Source organism: Tigriopus californicus, chromosome 12 (genome assembly GCF_007210705.1).
Source record: "Tigriopus californicus strain San Diego chromosome 12, Tcal_SD_v2.1, whole genome shotgun sequence".
NCBI lineage: Eukaryota > Metazoa > Arthropoda > Copepoda > Harpacticoida > Harpacticidae > Tigriopus > Tigriopus californicus.
The window spans coordinates 5,215,279-5,232,808 of record NC_081451.1 but is presented as its reverse complement, the minus strand read 5'-3'; the positions used below and the strand labels follow the sequence as shown (position 1 = coordinate 5,232,808).

Here is a 17,530-nt window from a genome sequence, read left to right as displayed (position 1 = left end):
TTCCTCACTCTTGTTCCCAAAAAGGTTTCCATTCACAATGGGCCCACGAAGCTTTTCCATGCTGGCTGACAGAGGGAGTGAGTGAGTGTGTATAAGTTCCAAAAAAGAAGGGGGGGGGGCTTTCATGACACCCCTTGGTTTCATGGTCCAGTTCATGAAAGACGAACGTGGAGCGGGAGCCTCAGTCAGTCGTTGCACATGCTTCAAAGCGACAAGGTTGGACTTTGGTGCCCCAATGAACAACGTGGTGTTGGTGTTGGTGGTGGTTGATGGTTGATGGTCTCCGAGATATGAGACCAGTTCAGGTTCTTCATGGTTCTAAAGCTCAATCTCTCACCTGTTCTGCCTCATTTTTGGGAACCTGGTGATCCCACACTCTTGGACTCGTCGGTTGATCCACGTCAAGGGACGTCGTCTTGGAATCATCCTCGCTCCCATCCAGACGCATTGCTGGGTCGACTTCAAGTGGACACCACGAGGTCGGCAACGACCATTGCGTACTCCACGCCTCAGGACCGTCACTTGACCCCCCGGGTGAGCGGTGAGAATAGAGTGGTCGTTATGAGTGAGCTATGCCACGCTGGCGAGGTCAAGACCATCGGACTCAAGGTGGACTCCATGCATCAGGCTTTGTCGCAGATCTCACAAGAACTAACCAATATCAGGGTGAGTGGCAAAAGATAGGTTCCGGCTTTGTGCACAATAGGCAGCAAACAAGGATTGAGGATGATTCCTTCCTAGAAGAGTCACACTGTCACACTCACGGGTGGAGCAAAGGGTTCACGCACTGGATGGTTGTGGTTTGTGTAGAGTGGCGAAAATGAGAGGCTAAAATTTAGCTTTACAAATGAATTTTATCGGCAGATATTATCGATAATTGCTTGGCCTCAATTTTCAACAATTAGAAGCTGGGAATGTCAATGAGCCCAATCAAACGCGAAAGCGGAGAACAATATTTTTTTTTAGATCTCATTAGCCTTGGATTGAGGGGAGCTATTTCGTTTTGAGTCACAACAAATGCAAGACCTTGTTCATTTTGGATATGCTGACCATAGTTGACTAAATTACTGACGATTGTGTAACATGAGTGTTATTCTTTTAGAAGAAAAGTTGACCTATGTGGCATAAATAGTCCTCGTAGTATCAGGTGGTACTTATTCAAATTTACCACGCTTCTTTTATGACTTGAATCCCAGGTAGGCTAGTAAAATTGTATTTACCATGATGATTGTTTATGTGGCCATAGGAGTGAGTGGAAACTAATTCAACTTAAATGCTGACTTTTATCAGTCGCATTTGATTTGAGTTATCTGAAATAGATTTGGAAAGTTACGTAAACTTTTTTTTGATTTGATTAAGATACCTATTTGATTCATAATTAGTTATGGTCAGACCAAGATAAAAAATGGTCTAAAACCAATGCTTTTGACTTATTGTGCGTCATTTTCAGCACAAGACACGGTTTTTTTTTTGTTTTTTTTTGGCGTTTTTGCTACTAGCATGATGAATATGGGTTTGGATTTCATCGTTTAGACTATGTTTTTAAGAAAAATCCCCAAAAGTACTTTAGATAATTTTTATAATTAGCTAACTCTCGATCCACATTTAGTGGATGTTATTTGCATCTTCGCTCAGAAATTACCATTAAATGTACGCTCAAAAAACATTTATTTTGACTCAATTGTAAGCTTACTAAGCATTTTTGTGAATTTTAGCTTTCTTTGGTTCAGTCTATTAACAAGACAAAGTTTTTGTCAATAAATGATTCAAAATACACCACTTAACTGGAAAATTTAGCTACTTTTTATACAACTTTTTGGACATTTTTCTACCTCTTTCCGAAGTCTAGTTTTGTGGCTTCACCGTCCTAATAAACATATTTGCTAGTCCTAGTCCTTAACTAGGCAAGACTTGTTATAGGGGTACAATGAATTTGCATAAAATGGCTGTTTTTGTTGGGTTCTCCAAAGTTTTAAGGACACAATCGAGTGACAAGCAAAACCAGCAGCCAGCAAACAATACTGTTACCAAGGAATAAAGTTCCATCAGGGTCGGGTGCACAACCATGCCAATTTGACGTTACCTTTTCACTCATCAATCAAAGCACCAAAGTTCATGATCCAAGGCTCGCCATTTGACTCCTAATTTGTGACCATTGGTGAAGAGAAAGGAATATTGCCCTCATTATCATGTTCATGTCAACAAGCATGGATTTATTTCCTGAAGGAATATGCGCATAACACGGGGAAGAATGGACTTCCATATCACGGAACTGATCAATGACTATATGCAAACTCGAGGACAACGTCATCACTGGACGGACATGGTATGGGGGTAATTAATTAAATTGGCCATGATTAATCTCCTTCAATTGAGTTTGACCCTTTTGGACTGAGAAGCTCAATCGAACGTCTGAGTCAAAAGTTATAAACATTTAAAAGTCAAGTGAAGGAGGGCCAAGATAAAACCTTACCGACGGGAGGCGCTCACTCATTTCACTTTTTGCACTAGTTGGGCTGAGTTTTAAGAGCTCATAACTTTGATCACAAACGTTTAATTGAGCTCAAATTAAACCACAACATTCTTTGTCAAACAAAGTTCAAGTCAGCTGAGTGAGAGGTCTTCTGATAAATCGAGTAAAATTTGCCAATTCTTACTCTACCGTCTATGTCCAGTAATGACGTTGTCCTTGGCCTAGTCAATCAATTTCGAAATTAATGGATGTTGTTTTTTTGCGGACTTCCTTACCGCTACTGGGGTTGGAATCCCAGCAATTCACGACGAGAAATTTTTCAATTTTACTTAACTTTTTTATGTATTATTTCATCGACCAACGAGTTAGAGTTGGCTGATCTGGCTACCCTTTGAATATAAGGTATATCGAGAATTTTAGTCAAAAACTTGTCCAAGTCTGATTTAAATCCTGCTACTGGATCACCGCCTACAAAAGCCCTACGAATGTTTCAAGGCAGTAAATTGTACAATGAAGGAACCGAAAAAGAAGAGAGTTGGACTTCATTATTCTAACTAGCCTGGGGTTTTCGAGGGCTTGAGGGTGCTCTCAAAACGCACATTAAGCCTCTACGGTCAATACTAAATCCTGGGTTGGGACAAAGCTCATGGATGTTTTTTAGAGCTAACGGTCAGAATACTCGTGAAAATATAGTCTTTACTTCCTTCACAAACTTAGATTTTAAGGCTTGCCTTGAAGGGACCAACTTCATCGGTTGGTAAGTTCAACCAAAGAGACCTTTAACAACGTACAGGAGTGGTCATTGGCAGAGCTAGGCAGATTTTTCTTTTTGTCAAAGCTTTTTGATTGATGAATGCATCAATGGAAACAGACTGCAAGGAATTATCATTTGAGGACGAAACTCATACCTTTTTATCATATTCCTAAATATTTACTACTAAAACTCTGACCTCTTCATTGCATCAATCAAAAAACTTGCGATAAGTTCATGTTAAGTAAGATTTGTCAAAACTTTTTTAAAGAAAGAACTATTTATCATTAGTTCAAAGCGTATTTGTCGCAGCATTCCTTGTACCTTTTGAAGGACAGAAATATTTTTGTCACAAACTGACCAATAGCTTCGCCAATTGTCACGTCCAATCCTCCTGCTACAGGCATCCTTGGCCCAACATAAACCTGATATGCCTGGTTAGTAGGAAACAAATGCCATGTTGCAAGCCTGAAAATTTACAAATACCTTGTCCAGTGACAAATTTGTCACAATAAAAAAAAGAGTAGCAGTAGTAGTAGGGCAAATGATCTCATCTTCAAAACAAGACAAAATTTAATATATGTATTGTTTTCAAGTACTTTGGATATATCTCGTTCATCTATCGTGATATCAAAGACCTTAACAGGTTTAATCACATGGTTTTTGGCGATGTTTTTGTGGGCTTCGATTCCTCCCTTGTCATGCTCTAAAAAGGTTCTCAAATGTTGCCTGTCAATCAATTGAACATTTAAGCACTATCTTGGAAAAGCAAGCAGAAATCATGCCCAATGCAGAAAGCAACACCATTCAAAATCAGTAATTAAAGAGCAATTTCAAGGAGGGCAGAATATGCGACAAAGAAGTAAGAATTATATACAAAACGAGTTTGATTATTTCTCAAAAGCTGGAAAGATTTCGCCTAGGCGAAAATTCCAATTCTGAGGATATCATAATTCTTAACACCAATACTTTGAAGATATTTATCGATTATCATGTACAAAACTATTTTCGTAATAAGCATTTGGGGCAGGAAATCGAGAATCAATCACGTTTTGCATTAAACTCTACACGAGAAGAGATTCATTATTCAGCAAGTACATAACTTTCCAACCATATGTCCTAAAAACAAATTAGGTGCTGCAAGTTGAACTGAATTTTACTACCAGAGTTTCAGACCATCTAACTTTTTCCCAGAAGAGCACAATGACGGTATTTTTGGTTTCTTCATATGGGACAGGTTTTTATTGAACCAAAATGAGTTGAGATGAGAAGTCAGAGCGCTCTATTTAATTTGGCTCTTCACATACCTAATACACAATGTAAAAAACACTAAACATAGGCAAGAAATGGCTATTTGAAGCTGATGCAAGGATGAACAGAATAAAACGGTTAAAATACGTTTCAAATTCTAAAGTAGCATTCCAGATCAACCCTACATTCATGAACTAACTCGGTCTGCCAACTCAAACTCGTTGGTAGACCAAAACTCATATAAAGATTGAAAGTTAACAACTAGACGAAACATAAGCCTTCATTTTAACAGTACTGGGGATTGCATTCCCTGTAGCGGTTAGAAAAGCCCGTGAAAAAAACAAGCAAAAAATAAATAAATTCATTTTATACCCCTCGAATCTTCAAATGAGATATTAACAAAGAAACCCAATAACCCTTTGTCTCCTAGAAAGTCTCATCTTGGTTCCACTCATTGACGCAGTACACAGGGTCTAACCTGTCAGAAATACTTGATTGTAACCTTTCGCTTGCTCTTGATTACATCGATTCCCTAATTAGAGGGACTGCCACACAGGTACCCAAGCTAATTTCAGTGTCGAATGAAGGCCTCGCTTTGTTGCAGAACTTGCTCTTATCGTCCCCATGTTCCACCAACAAACAACAACAACCACAGCATCTCATCTCCAGCAATTCAAAGACCTATCCAATGGATCTCAAAAAGGTGGATCCTCCCCAACCGTCCAATGGAAATGTAATGGTGAGGGCAGCCTCAGTCACCCTGGGCAATTCCAATGAGGAGGACGCGGTCCAGACAAAACAGGGTGAGTCCAGCTGATTTTCCACAGTGAATCGTTATTCGTTTCTGGCCGATGCAGGGTCGCGCAAATATGTAATTATTTCTGTTTGCCACTTTCCACTGGCATGGAATAATATCGAATCCGTTTCCTCGTCATAATATCAATCAAAAACTAAGATTTCAGAAGCAACCAAGCTTTTACTCACCAATACAAATTGTGTTTTTGATAAATTGATCATTTTCATTTGCTCAACAAAGGGAGCAAGAGCATCAGTCTTAAACCATTATTTATAACCAATTTTGGTGGTTCCATTAGGTATGTTGAGGTTTTTTTAATATCTATATTTAGTTGCACCACTAGCTCCCTTTCATGTGCTAATCAGCATTGGTCAAAGACTCGTTATGAGAACTAGATTGTGACCAAAGCGGTCAAACTATTAAGACGATTTATATCCTCTTTAATTGTTATCTGTTTTCAAAAAGAAACGTCCTTAGGTGTTCAAAAACGACTCCAATCTTTTACACGGGAATTCCGGTTGGAACCTGGGTTTCATAAAGGCGTTGATGAAATCTTGACTGCTTCATCAACTCCCCTAATTTGATAAGGATCAATTTCGAGGGAACTCGAGGCCCAATTGGAACAAGGGGAACTGACTGCAACAACCAAAATGGAATACCGTTACTTGGTTGCCTGGCGTGCACTCGTTGTACTAGAGTGCATCCAAGGGACATTATTCTTCCTTTCCTTTGGCAGCTGATGATCCCCGTCGCCAATCGGTAAAATTCCTGAGTTCCACGCACAATTTCGATGATTTAGACGACGAACCCGGTTGGCACAATACTCCGCCCAATAAACCCGACCAATCCTCGAGGCGGAACTCGATCCCGTCCAGATTTGCCAAGAGCATTTACCCCGAGACGGAAAAGGATTCCAGCGACGCGAACCCAACCAAAAACCAAGTGAGTCATCACGATATTGGCCATTGATTGCGGCCAAACGAATGCGTTCAATCCACACTTTTTGTGTCTTTGTTTAGGTCTTTATCACTATCAATGTGGGTGGAAAGCGGCATGACGTCCGTTGGGACACTTTGGACAAGTTCCCCACCAGCCGATTAGGCCGACTGCGCGCATGCCCCAATCTTAGGGGTAGGTAATGCGCGGGCGGTGCTGTTGGCTGAATTAGATTTCCAGGAATGCGAGTCGATACTATTCTTAACTAAATGGTGTGAATTATTCAGAACTTACTATGCTGTAACCTGACAAAAGATAGAAGTAGTTACCCTCACCGTTGCAAAAAAAGGAAGCACAAGTGTTGGATCTTGCTTTTGAATACAAATGTTTCTTGTTTAACCTTTGGTATTGTTACATAGCGATCTACAGAGAAAGGTGACTGATTCATATGCGTTGTAATCATGCTGATTTCAAAGTTTAGTAAGTACAATCTGCTTTGTTTTGACGACCATTTTGGGTCAATCGGTTAAGTATCAATCAGGTGAACATTAATTGGTCTCGCCTAAAGAAATAAAATCTAAAATCAGATGCGGCATTGAAATATGAAGAGGTCCAGAAAGACAGGAATGGGTCGAAAACCATTTGTTTTACCACATTCACTAAATGAATTGGTATGAGTGATGAATCAAGTCAAACTTGAAAAAAAAGAGCGTCAGTTAACTGATTGATGACATTTTGCTTTTGTTTCTCGTCCAAATATGATTGTACTTAAACGAGGCACGATGTGTAATATGAGACCCTGATGATAATTCTGACATATTCATAGAAATCAAGTATCAAATATTTATTTACTATTAATACACTTCTGCTAGGCCGTTCAGTCATCATTACAGCTTTCCGTTTTATGATTCATCATTTGAAAAAAAGAAAAAGATTCATGCGTCAATGGTCTCTTTAGATCTCTAAAGCAAACAATGAAATGAATCGCAAGCACACTGGGGATTTTGAAAACCAAAAAGATACGATTGAATATTAGAAAAATGTTGATGACATGATCCCAAAAAGAGGTCACAATACTTAGGCTCATTTTGAAATGAACATGTCTTGATTTATGAGAATGGTTGGGTTTGAAATTGAATTCCTCCTTTTTAGCACCAATGCAAACTCTTGGAGAGCCATTTGAGAATCGGGCATTATAGCCAATCTGCTGCACCTAATTGTGCTGTTAATGGCATCCAATGACTAATGTCGCGGTAAAAACTGGCACTAATGCCTTTTTTAAGGTCGTCTCCACATTCGATTAAGGAGCCAGAGGATTGAAAATTGGAATGTCGTATTCAAGTGGTCGTGACTTCTTGCAGGAATTCGCGAGCTCTGTGATGATTTCTCGTACCCTCGCCGGGAATATTACTTCGACCGATCTCCGAGGAACTTCGATGCAGTTTTGGGCTTATACCGAACAGGGAAACTCCATTTATCTCAAGGGGTATGTTTTAAGCACGTAAAGAAAAGTAATTTGTCTTAGTACACCTACGCTTTGTATCCTTCCATTAGGTATGCGTCCAAGACTTCTGTGAAGAATTGGAATATTGGGGACTCTGCGATCTCCATCTGGAACCATGTTGCCAACACACCTATTACAGAGCTCGATGGTGAGGGTATTTAAATTTTGCTGGCTATGGATAAAGGCTTTTTTTGTTAACCTTTGGTCTTCAGTTACTTATATTCTGAAAAATGCTCACAGTTCATCCTGTGAAAGTTGAGCTAAAGTGTCGTTTGAATATATTGTTTCTGTGAGATGAGCTCTCAAGTTTGGTTTTACGGTTTTGAAGGGAGAAGAAAAATGTTAGAGCACTAAAACTCCCGGATGTGTATTGATATGTACGTAAATTAGAACTCTTATTACAATTACAATTAATTTGTATCATGATAAGTCAAGTTTGAGAAGGAATAGATTTGCCAGAGTGGCGAAATTAATGCTACTACTAATTGCACATTTCCATACTTTTATCAATAGACGCATGATAAAAACTGCAAACTTTTAAGGAATCGCCATATCGAGCTCATAAATATTTTCACCAAATTAAACTCTTTGTAAAATAAATCATTTTCTTACCCTTGAACAAATCTTCCGCTTGTGAGTTACAGATACCATTGGAGTGAGATTTCAAGTGAATACCAATCAAAGGCCCCCTTTCAAAAAACGAATAATTAGTTATGCTTGAAACGCACTTCCCAGAAAAAAGTCAATCAATCACTTGCTCTGTGACAGGTTATTGCCAGTTTCCATGAGGATGGAAGAGGACATGGATGATCAGTTTGGTGAGGGAATGTACGCCAATTTCCAGAAGCGACTCTGGAACCTCTTTGAAAATCCGAATTCCTCACCAGCAGCAAAAGTAAGTCGATCCATTAAACTTATTTTAGGGCGGCTTTACACTACGATGGAAAACCAGGATTGAAGTGGGACTAGTGCTGGGGCGAGTCCAGCAGAGAACTCTAGTCTTTCACTGTACTCAAGTGGAACAAAAAGACTCATACTGCGAAATTTAAAATCAAAGAATGACATGGTTTTTTGTTTCTTTTTTTAATAAATCCGTACTTCAGTCTTTTAGAAAGGACTCGAGTCCGGGCAATTCCTCCAAAATCGAGTGAAAGACTTGAGTCTGGAATCACCCCAGCACTAGTCCTACTTCAAGCCCGAAACTGGATTCAATCATGGTTCTCCATCGTAGTGTACAGCCGCACGTATTCTTAAAACCTGTCCACAAGATGGACATTTATTGGGGGTAAACGGGGTAAACTTCAGGGAGGCAAAAAGATTACTTCGATATGCAATCCCAGCCTTTTAGGGTGCTATATATTTATGTCACGAAACTAAAACAAATGGTTATGGCAAAAAACGAAGCCGTTTAACAATACATACAAATGTATAAACTCATACATTACTTCCATGTGATTAAATATTTTGAGAAGTGTATGATTTAATAAGGAGTCGAACCCGCACCGTTATGTTGATGTTTTTGCACAATCAACGAATATATGGGATTAAATACTTCAAATCTTGTTCAAAATTAATCAATGATTTTTCTTTTTTACGCCAAATCTTAGGTTGTAGCAGTGATATCCTGCTTGTTCGTGGTGGCTTCAACATTCTCTCTCATCATCTCTACTTTGCCAATGTTTCAGGTGAAAGTATGTTTATCTACCTAAAAGAGTTTTGATTTATCCCTTTGTTAGCTCGATTTGTTATACCTTTCATATTTTCCTGTCCATTCACTCCAAGTTATTATCAGAGGTGCTCTGGAAAGACAATTCAACTTGATAAAAGATACCCCAAATAAAGTTATTTCATTAGCCAATGGTATAAGCAACAAAATCTTCAATGTTTGTGCAAAAAAAAATTAAGTAAAAACAACAGTACTGTGTCAAGGCAACAATTAACCTAAGTTAACCTAGATCTTGAACGTTCCACAGAAGTGGAAGTAAATATCACAGACATAAATCGAATTAGGCGCTGTGACTTCGGGAGTGCCACAAAGGAGTGCGATCGGTCCGCTTTTGTTTCTAATTTTTATTAATGGCCTTGAAACAAGACTTTGATCCAGTTTCATGAAATTCGCCGATGTCAAGGTCTTCCAATCAGTCGCCAACAATACGGATTCTTGAACCGTGAATCTTGAACAAGACTTTGAAGGTCATTGGATTGGTTTCTGCTAGAGGGCTTGTCAGAGAAAAGTCACTCCAACCAAGGACTTACTAAGTCCCTGCTCCAACCAAGCCACTTGAGACTGTTTCATGAACACATTTTGGTAGTTGGGCAGCAGGGTGTCGGGCTGATTAACCAAAGCAGACAAACGAGCCATCACCTCACTGGCTCCCTGAATTCGGAACTTGATTTTGAGAATCACGTAATTAAATGTGTTCAAAGCCGATCCCCATCACACACACCAGGCAGCCGCTAGGGAGTCAAAAAAATCTCAGAAATCTCGTGAGTCTCATTTCTCTCACAGTCCAATCAGAGGCTGGGGATGTTTAAACGTCACTTTTTGAACGCGAGCGGAGCATTTTCATGGAGCTCTACAAACTGCATCTGAGGCCCCCTTTGGGTTTTTTGGCTCAAGTGCGATCTTCACCGAATCGCGGTGGCATTGAGAGGCTGGAGAAAGTTCAGAGGACAGTCACCAAGAAGGTCAATGTTTTGGGTGCCATTTGGTTTGGAGATGATCTCGCTCCAAAAAGTAGAAACCCGACGTTTGCACCTCGATTTTGATTTTTTACCATTAAAGTCATTATGGACATTGTTAAATTGATACCTTTTGGACTGCCCAAAAAGTTAGTGGTGCTATTGTTGTTTTTTTTAGAACAGGGTATTTCGTATCGAACCTTGAAAATATTAAGAATATGTAAAAAGATATTAGACATGACTGAGAACCAAGCTCATTAAATCTTGACGACAGGATCCGTCAACCAATGTAAGGGTATTGTTGCTTTGTACCAAAGACCATCCCACCATACGCATTTCTTTGAATGGAATAATCTGGACAGGACCTTGAGTTTTGCATTGTGAAGGATTGCTTTTATAATCTGGACAGGACCTTGAGTTTTGCATTGTGAAGGATTGCTTTTCTTTTCGTTTTGTTCACCTTCTGTTTTTTTTCTCATGGCTTTCAATGTAAAACACACCCTGAAGATCTGAATGAGAAAGCACCACCTATACATATAAGTTAGGCACTTTATGGTTGAATCTAATTTATGGTGCCTTACAGAAAGATTCCCCCGGTGACGAGGAGCATTTCATATTCGCAGTGGCTGAGGCCATTTTTGTGGGGTGGTTCTCCTTTGAGTATGTGGTCCGGTTCATTGCAGCCCCTCACAAGCTACGATTTGCCAAAGTTGGGATGAACGTCATCGATCTATTGGGAGTTCTACCCTATTTTCTTTCTCTTGGGTTGTCAGTCATCAATAAAAACACTGGTGATAGGTAATAAACCATTTATGAGACTTGTCTTAAGGATTGTGTTACAAGTTTGCATCTTCGTGGTAGCAAAACTCGACAGAAGTTCGAACTAACTATAAGATTTAAAACCAAAGTGCAAAGCTATGTAAGTATTTGGCTTTGCTCTTATAAAAAATGGATCCCTGACTTTTGAAAACACGGGAAATCTCATGGCGCCTCTAGCGGAGAAAACAAAAATCGTCGATTTCACTGCAGCGATAACATATGTGTAACGATAATCTTTTAGTTCGGAGATCGATGCCAACAGCTACCAAGATGAAATGATGCGCATTGCTCAGATCTTTCGAATCATGAGGATCCTTCGGATCTTCAAATTGGCCAGACACATCACGGGACTCCAAACCCTAGGGTTCACCCTCAAGAACAGGTAAGGATCAAGTGTTTTTTTACGATCAAATGTAATTTGAAGTGCTCTTCTTTGGTTTATTCGTCTAGTTATAAAGAGTTGGGATTGCTCATGTTGGTGGTCATCATGGGTATGCTCATTTTCTCGGGATTAGCATACGTGTCAGAAAAGAATGAAGAGGGAACAGCATTCATATCAATGCCACAAGTAAGTCTATGAAATGGCAGAAATGACAGTTTACACAAATTAAGTATTTTCGTAATGTAAAAGACCATGCAGTAACGCAGTAATGCAGTAGAGATGTGGCTAATTTCCACGGTGAATTGAGAGAATGGTCGCGTTTTGGAAAACGAGATTTATATCTAAGTATTCCTTGTAGGCACTCTATTGGGCAATCATTACAATGACGTCAGTTGGGTACGGTGACATTTATCCAACAACTTGGTTTGGAAAGCTGGTTGGATCAGGTAAGTGACTGAAAGCTGTAGTCTTAACTTTTCCTTTTTTAAAGTCAATTTCTGCACTGACAACCTAGTTCTACGAAGCTTGACCAGTCGACCAGTCTAGGTGTAAGGAAGATTACATCGGATAAGCAAATTAACATTTAAACCTAATCATAATTATGATAAAAGCCTCGAAAAATATTACTGTTATATAATATGATTGAAGTAAAATACTCCTAAGGGATGTTTTGATGTGGTCAGGTGTCCCCTTCAATGACAATTTGCTTAAACAAAATTAAAATCACATGGGGTTACTGGATTAATGGATTATGGGGTGAACAATGGTATGGCGTGTTGATGGACAGGTCTACATATTAAACTCAAGTACAGCTGTACTCACGTTTGATGGAGAGTAAACCAATTGACCAGTGAGCTCTTGGAAGAGAAGCAACACTCTCACCAAGCTATTTTATACATTGCTTTAAATTATTTTCGACACATTTTGATAGTCTGAACTGATGGGTAGCAAATTAACAATCACGGGAGATTGCGACCATTGCTATCAACTGACATATTCACTGACCTATGACAATACTCGTGGAATGTCTGAAACCTATTGGTTAGCCTTAAAAAGTAACCCGGTTTTTATTGTAATTTTTTTCCGTCCAACACGGCTTGCTTTTGCGCAAACTTAAGTTTTTTCTGTAGTGCTTTCACTTTCCACCTTTTCTGACGACCTTGAATTTGAAATTTGATTTGGTCCCATCGCTACTACCCTGGCAACAGGGTGCCGGCGATCGACTCCTACTCACAGATCTGTGCTCCTACTGTGTTGCTAGGTGTCCACCAAAACAGTCAAATTCCAGAGCGCTCAAGGTCTGGTCCAGATCTTGTGTTGTTTCTATCACAATCAAATCATCTGGTAACCCTTAAGAGTTGGCAAACTGGCATGGCTTGAGTGACGTTACCTGTAACGCGTTACAAAGTAACGGAAACGGAAGGCGGGTTTTAGCCGTTCCTTTAAAAAAGACCTTTAAAAAAGGAAAGTAATTGTTATTTTTTAAGTTTCCTCCCCATTTTTTCTAAGTCCGTGTCAAATGCATGGACTATTCATTTCATGCTATTATAAGATGTACAGGGAAAAGTTGTTAGTGGGGTGGAATCGACCAAAACGAGGCATGTTTTGGTTCAGATCCTGCTATTCTAAATGAAGCATAAATGTTTTGTTTTTTTCTTCTAAAAATTCGTAGCCTGTGCCATTTGTGGAGTGTTGTGTATATCGTTGCCAATCCCCATCATTGTCAACAATTTCAACAAATTTTATGAGAAGGCCAAAATCGAGGAGGAGATCGATATCAAAAGGAAGAAGGCGTCTTGGGAGGAAGCCAAGAGAGGTTGGGTAACGTTCAATTACAATTGTTTCCTCACTTCTCTAAGACAAGCATTCAGAACACCATTTTGAATGAGCTCCCATCTACATTTCAGATTTGTTGGATGCTAGAAGGAAATCCTGCATAGCAGGTAGGTTAAAGTTAGGTACTTGGCAATTGAACTTCCCTCACAATGCCGTTTAGAGGGTACACGTGGACGATAACTGATGTACCACTCATTGCATAAATAGCTGCCGGGGATTGGAAAAAACTGATCAAGGTACCCTGGTTCAAACGAATTGGCCAGTCCAATCATTCTTGAACATGTGTCTGGTTTAGAGCGCTTCATTTGAAAAGTGAAGCCTTCCAATTTGGTGTGGGGTGTTTCTTGCTCACTCTTGTGTCTTGTGCTCGCTCATTTGAATAATCCAATGACGCAAGTGTTTGACCAGGTTCCACGGAACCTCTTGTTCTGTTTGACTGGAATGCGTTCTCTGCATGGACAATGCATGCACTGTTGAAAACACTTTTGCAAACAATATCTTGTAGATGTCCAATTCAATTAACACCAGTAAAAGGGCTTTGTAAGATCCTCATCTAGAGCCAAACAGCTACCAATCAATGCAAAAAGTTTTCCATTCTCTTGTTTTGGAAAACCTAGAGTGACATTGCCTCAATTCCAATCAAAGGTGCTTATCTATTGGTCTGATGAACCCTATTATAGAATACCATTTCAGTAGAGTGCACCGATTAGCTAAACTTTGACTAAAAGATAGTCTTTGGACTTTAAACTGCATGCTGGTTTGAGACATAAAATGTCCAATGCTGACAATTCTAAGTCACAAAACCACGACTACTTTACGCATTAAATCTTTATTCCAGGCTTGACAAGGGTTGTCCCAGATGATAGAAAGCATTTTAAAGTCATGAATAGAGAGCGGAATAGTAATTTAGTTTTGAGAACAAACTTTTGACCATCTATTTTCCAAAGGAGGGTTGGGTAGCTTTTTTCAGAGGCAGAACATTTTCTATCCTCCAGTGCTTCAAGACAAAAACTTAACATGAAATAAAGGATCACTTGATAAATTGTTAACAATCACAAATTGATACCAAACCATTTCTCATTTGAAGTCTGCACATTCTCTACCCATATATTCTCTGACCTTTTCAGATTGTCGAAATCAACTTATTCATTTGTGCAAAGAATCCCGAAAAAAAGAAGCTAATGAGAGAATCTTCTACTGATATGTCATCTTTTCTCCAATTTACTAATTTTTATGCCCACATTATTGAGGGCAAAAACATGAAGAGTTTCTTTGCAAATATTTGCGGTTTTTTTTTTTAAATTCGCATTTCAAATGAATTTGGTGTCCAAGTGTTCAAAATTTGATTTATTTCTCAAAAAACCTCAAAGACGCAGAATGTTTGGGACAAAACACCATAGCAGCTCTGTACAAGTCGATCGCCCAGCCACGAATATGCCTCGCCCATTTGGGCTCCAATTAGCTCAGCAGGTTTGCAAAAGCTCCAGCAGGTTTGCAAAAGCTCCAGCAGGTCCAAAGATGTTTTACAAGGAACATTGAAGATATGAGAGAGCTTTCGTATTGGGAGAGGTTAGAAAGGTTGGGATTGTACAGTATTCAGAGAAGGTACGAAAGGTATCTGATATTGTACGTTTTCAAAAGCATTCATGAGCTTTGTCCCAACCCAGGATTTAGGGTCAATTCTAGTGACCGTAGAGGCTTATTGTGCATTTTGAGAGCACGTTCAAGCCCTCGAAAACCCCAGCTAGTTAGAACAATTAAGTCCACCTTTCCTCTTTCTCGGGCTCCTCCATTGTACAATTTGCTCCTCTCTATCACATATTTGTAGGGAGTGTTTAAGTGTTGATCCTGAAGTGGGATTTAAGTTAGGCTTAGACAATTTTGTGATCAAAATACCTGATCAGCCCTACATTCAAGGGCTGCCACAGCTCTAATTCGTTGGTGGATCAGATATCTTATGAATATTAAGTTAAGTAAAAAAAATATTTTTGTCTTGAATTGCTGGGGATCCTAGAGGCCTAATAGCGGTAAGGAAGTCCGCAAGAATGAGCACCAACTTGTAACCAATATTTTTTTTTTCATCAGAAATAAATCTGATACTTTTTTTTCTTCCTCAAGTTGTTTTTAGATGTTTAAAAAAGATCATTCCGCTCTGTATTCATAAATATTCAATCAACATAGTCTAATATCCGCATAATACATTTGCGCATGAATAGCCATAAGCAACTTCAAACCCTTATTCATAAAGAACGCCAAAATAAACACTGACTATAATCAATTCTTTGTCATTGAATGCGCTCACATGTCCTTAATAGTGTGTGTGTGTGTGTGTGTGCTCACCGTTTTAGACATGACAACTCTTTCCAACACGGTTTCCATAGTGCGCACCCCAAGAAAACCAAACCAAATATATGTTGATCCTTCTATGGTTCATAAATCACTTTATGTAGAGCGGTGCTGTAGAAGTGATCCGAGCAATGTTTGTAATCGGATTGATCCTATTTCCAGGGGTCTGGTACGGGTGTAACAGCCGGGGCGAAACCATCCGAAGGCTTTCTGGCTCTCGAATCGAGCACACCAAGGCCAGCAAGCAAGGTCGAAGAAAGGAGCGCGTCACTCAAATTTATCAAGAAAGATCCAATATCGCTTAACGAAGTCCAACCAATATGAATGGAAGACAACATACATTCGACCTTTGTATCTCTCTATCTCTCTATCTGTCTATCCATCTCTGTCTATCTAGCTCCACTTTTTCCCCTAGCTATCTAGCTCTGACAAGCAATAAACCTATTTTCCCTTGTCCTCGCAACTTAATTTCCCCAATCGCATTACTGGGATATTTTTAGGCAACGCATTTAAACCAGAACCTTATGGACCCCGACATGCGATGGACGGGGTCGTTGGTAAGCAATGGTCGATGTTTATTTAGCAATTGAAAATGGTTTGTGGGTTTATACGGTTTATACCAATGGGAAATGTCCACAGTGCAACTCTATTTCAATATTTGATTTCTTCCTCAAATAGGGGCGTAAATTGAAATTTCCTTAATAGGAATGAGTCGTTGCGTTTAGGGTACGAAAAAGCTCGTCTTACTTACATCAAGGTCAATTTGTCTAACAGGTCCTTAAGTAAGTGCTTTTAGCTATATTTGGCTCGGGGTTTTAAATTACAGTGTTATTTGGGGCACCAGGTTGACATTAGTAGACCATACATCCGGCTATCAAGCATTACGTATCCTAATACCGATACAGATAAAAAGAGCTAATGGATACTAATTATCAAAAGCGAAACTTTTTGTTTGTTTGTTTATCAAAATGGTCTTAGGGTTGATATTATTGCGCTTTGAGTACCAGCGTTATTATGAAATTTCTTTTAAATTCGATCTTAACATCTAAATCTTCAACAAAATCTTGAAACAAAATTTAGACTGCCTTCAAAATTTTCAGAATTCAGTTTTGACTTCAAAATCCATGGACTCGATTCGTTGTTAAAATTGTTCGTTTTGTGCCGTTTGGCATTTTCGTACCAATTAGCTTTTCGCCCATTTTTGTCAATTGACTTACTCACGTCTGGTTCATCTGTTCGGAAGAAGACGGAAAACAAGAGTAGGGATAATCCCTACCTCGCTTAGTGGCGTTTAAAAATAAGGCTTTTAAGAATATCCCCAGCCATCATTATGAATGTTGTCCTACGATTAACCTCATGATTAGATCTGTGGATCTCAAAGGACATTCATCATCATCATAGGTGGGAGTCAAATCTATGGACGTCACAAATCCACGTGTGTTCGGTCTCTCTCGGGGTTAAAATCAACATTTGACTAAGGCCCTCTGATAATCATGGATAAGGTCACCAAGAACGTGCTTTCAAGCAAAAAAAGCAAATCTGAAAGCTCTTACACTTAACGACATTGCAGGAGGATGACTTGGCAATCTCCCAAGAGTTCAAGACGATCCCTGGATGAATTGCAACGAGGGGGAATAACGCTGGAAAACAGAGGGAACAGAGAGAGACGCCTTAATTTCATAATTCGAGCTACTCAAAAAGTGTGTGAGAGAGTGAGTGGGTGGGTGCCAATCTCCAGAAAACACGAAATCCTC

General features: G+C 39.4%; 1 protein-coding gene across 5 annotated transcripts; it reads left to right on the top strand.

Moving 5' to 3' along the window:
- The first annotated feature begins 219 nt into the window (after positions 1–219).
- Positions 220–16,232, top strand: LOC131892354 (potassium voltage-gated channel protein Shab-like). Of its 5 annotated transcripts, none has more exons than XM_059242178.1 (16): positions 220–666; positions 5,080–5,278; positions 6,008–6,213; positions 6,291–6,402; positions 7,569–7,693; positions 7,762–7,859; positions 8,480–8,606; positions 9,319–9,402; positions 10,977–11,191; positions 11,454–11,594; positions 11,663–11,780; positions 11,953–12,040; positions 13,267–13,415; positions 13,502–13,537; positions 13,638–13,666; positions 15,939–16,050. In XM_059242178.1, exons 1-14 carry the CDS (start codon positions 313–315, stop codon positions 13,532–13,534), a joined length of 2,049 nt encoding a protein of 682 aa, XP_059098161.1. In that variant the 5' UTR covers positions 220–312; the 3' UTR covers positions 13,535–13,537; positions 13,638–13,666; positions 15,939–16,050. The 5 variants fall into 5 exon arrangements, with proteins under 5 accessions (XP_059098161.1, XP_059098157.1, XP_059098156.1 ...); XM_059242174.1 differs by having other exon boundaries at positions 221–666; positions 9,319–9,396; positions 13,267–13,410; positions 15,939–16,232; XM_059242173.1 differs by having other exon boundaries at positions 221–666; positions 13,267–13,410; positions 15,939–16,232.
- The last annotated feature ends 1,298 nt before the right edge of the window (positions 16,233–17,530 follow it).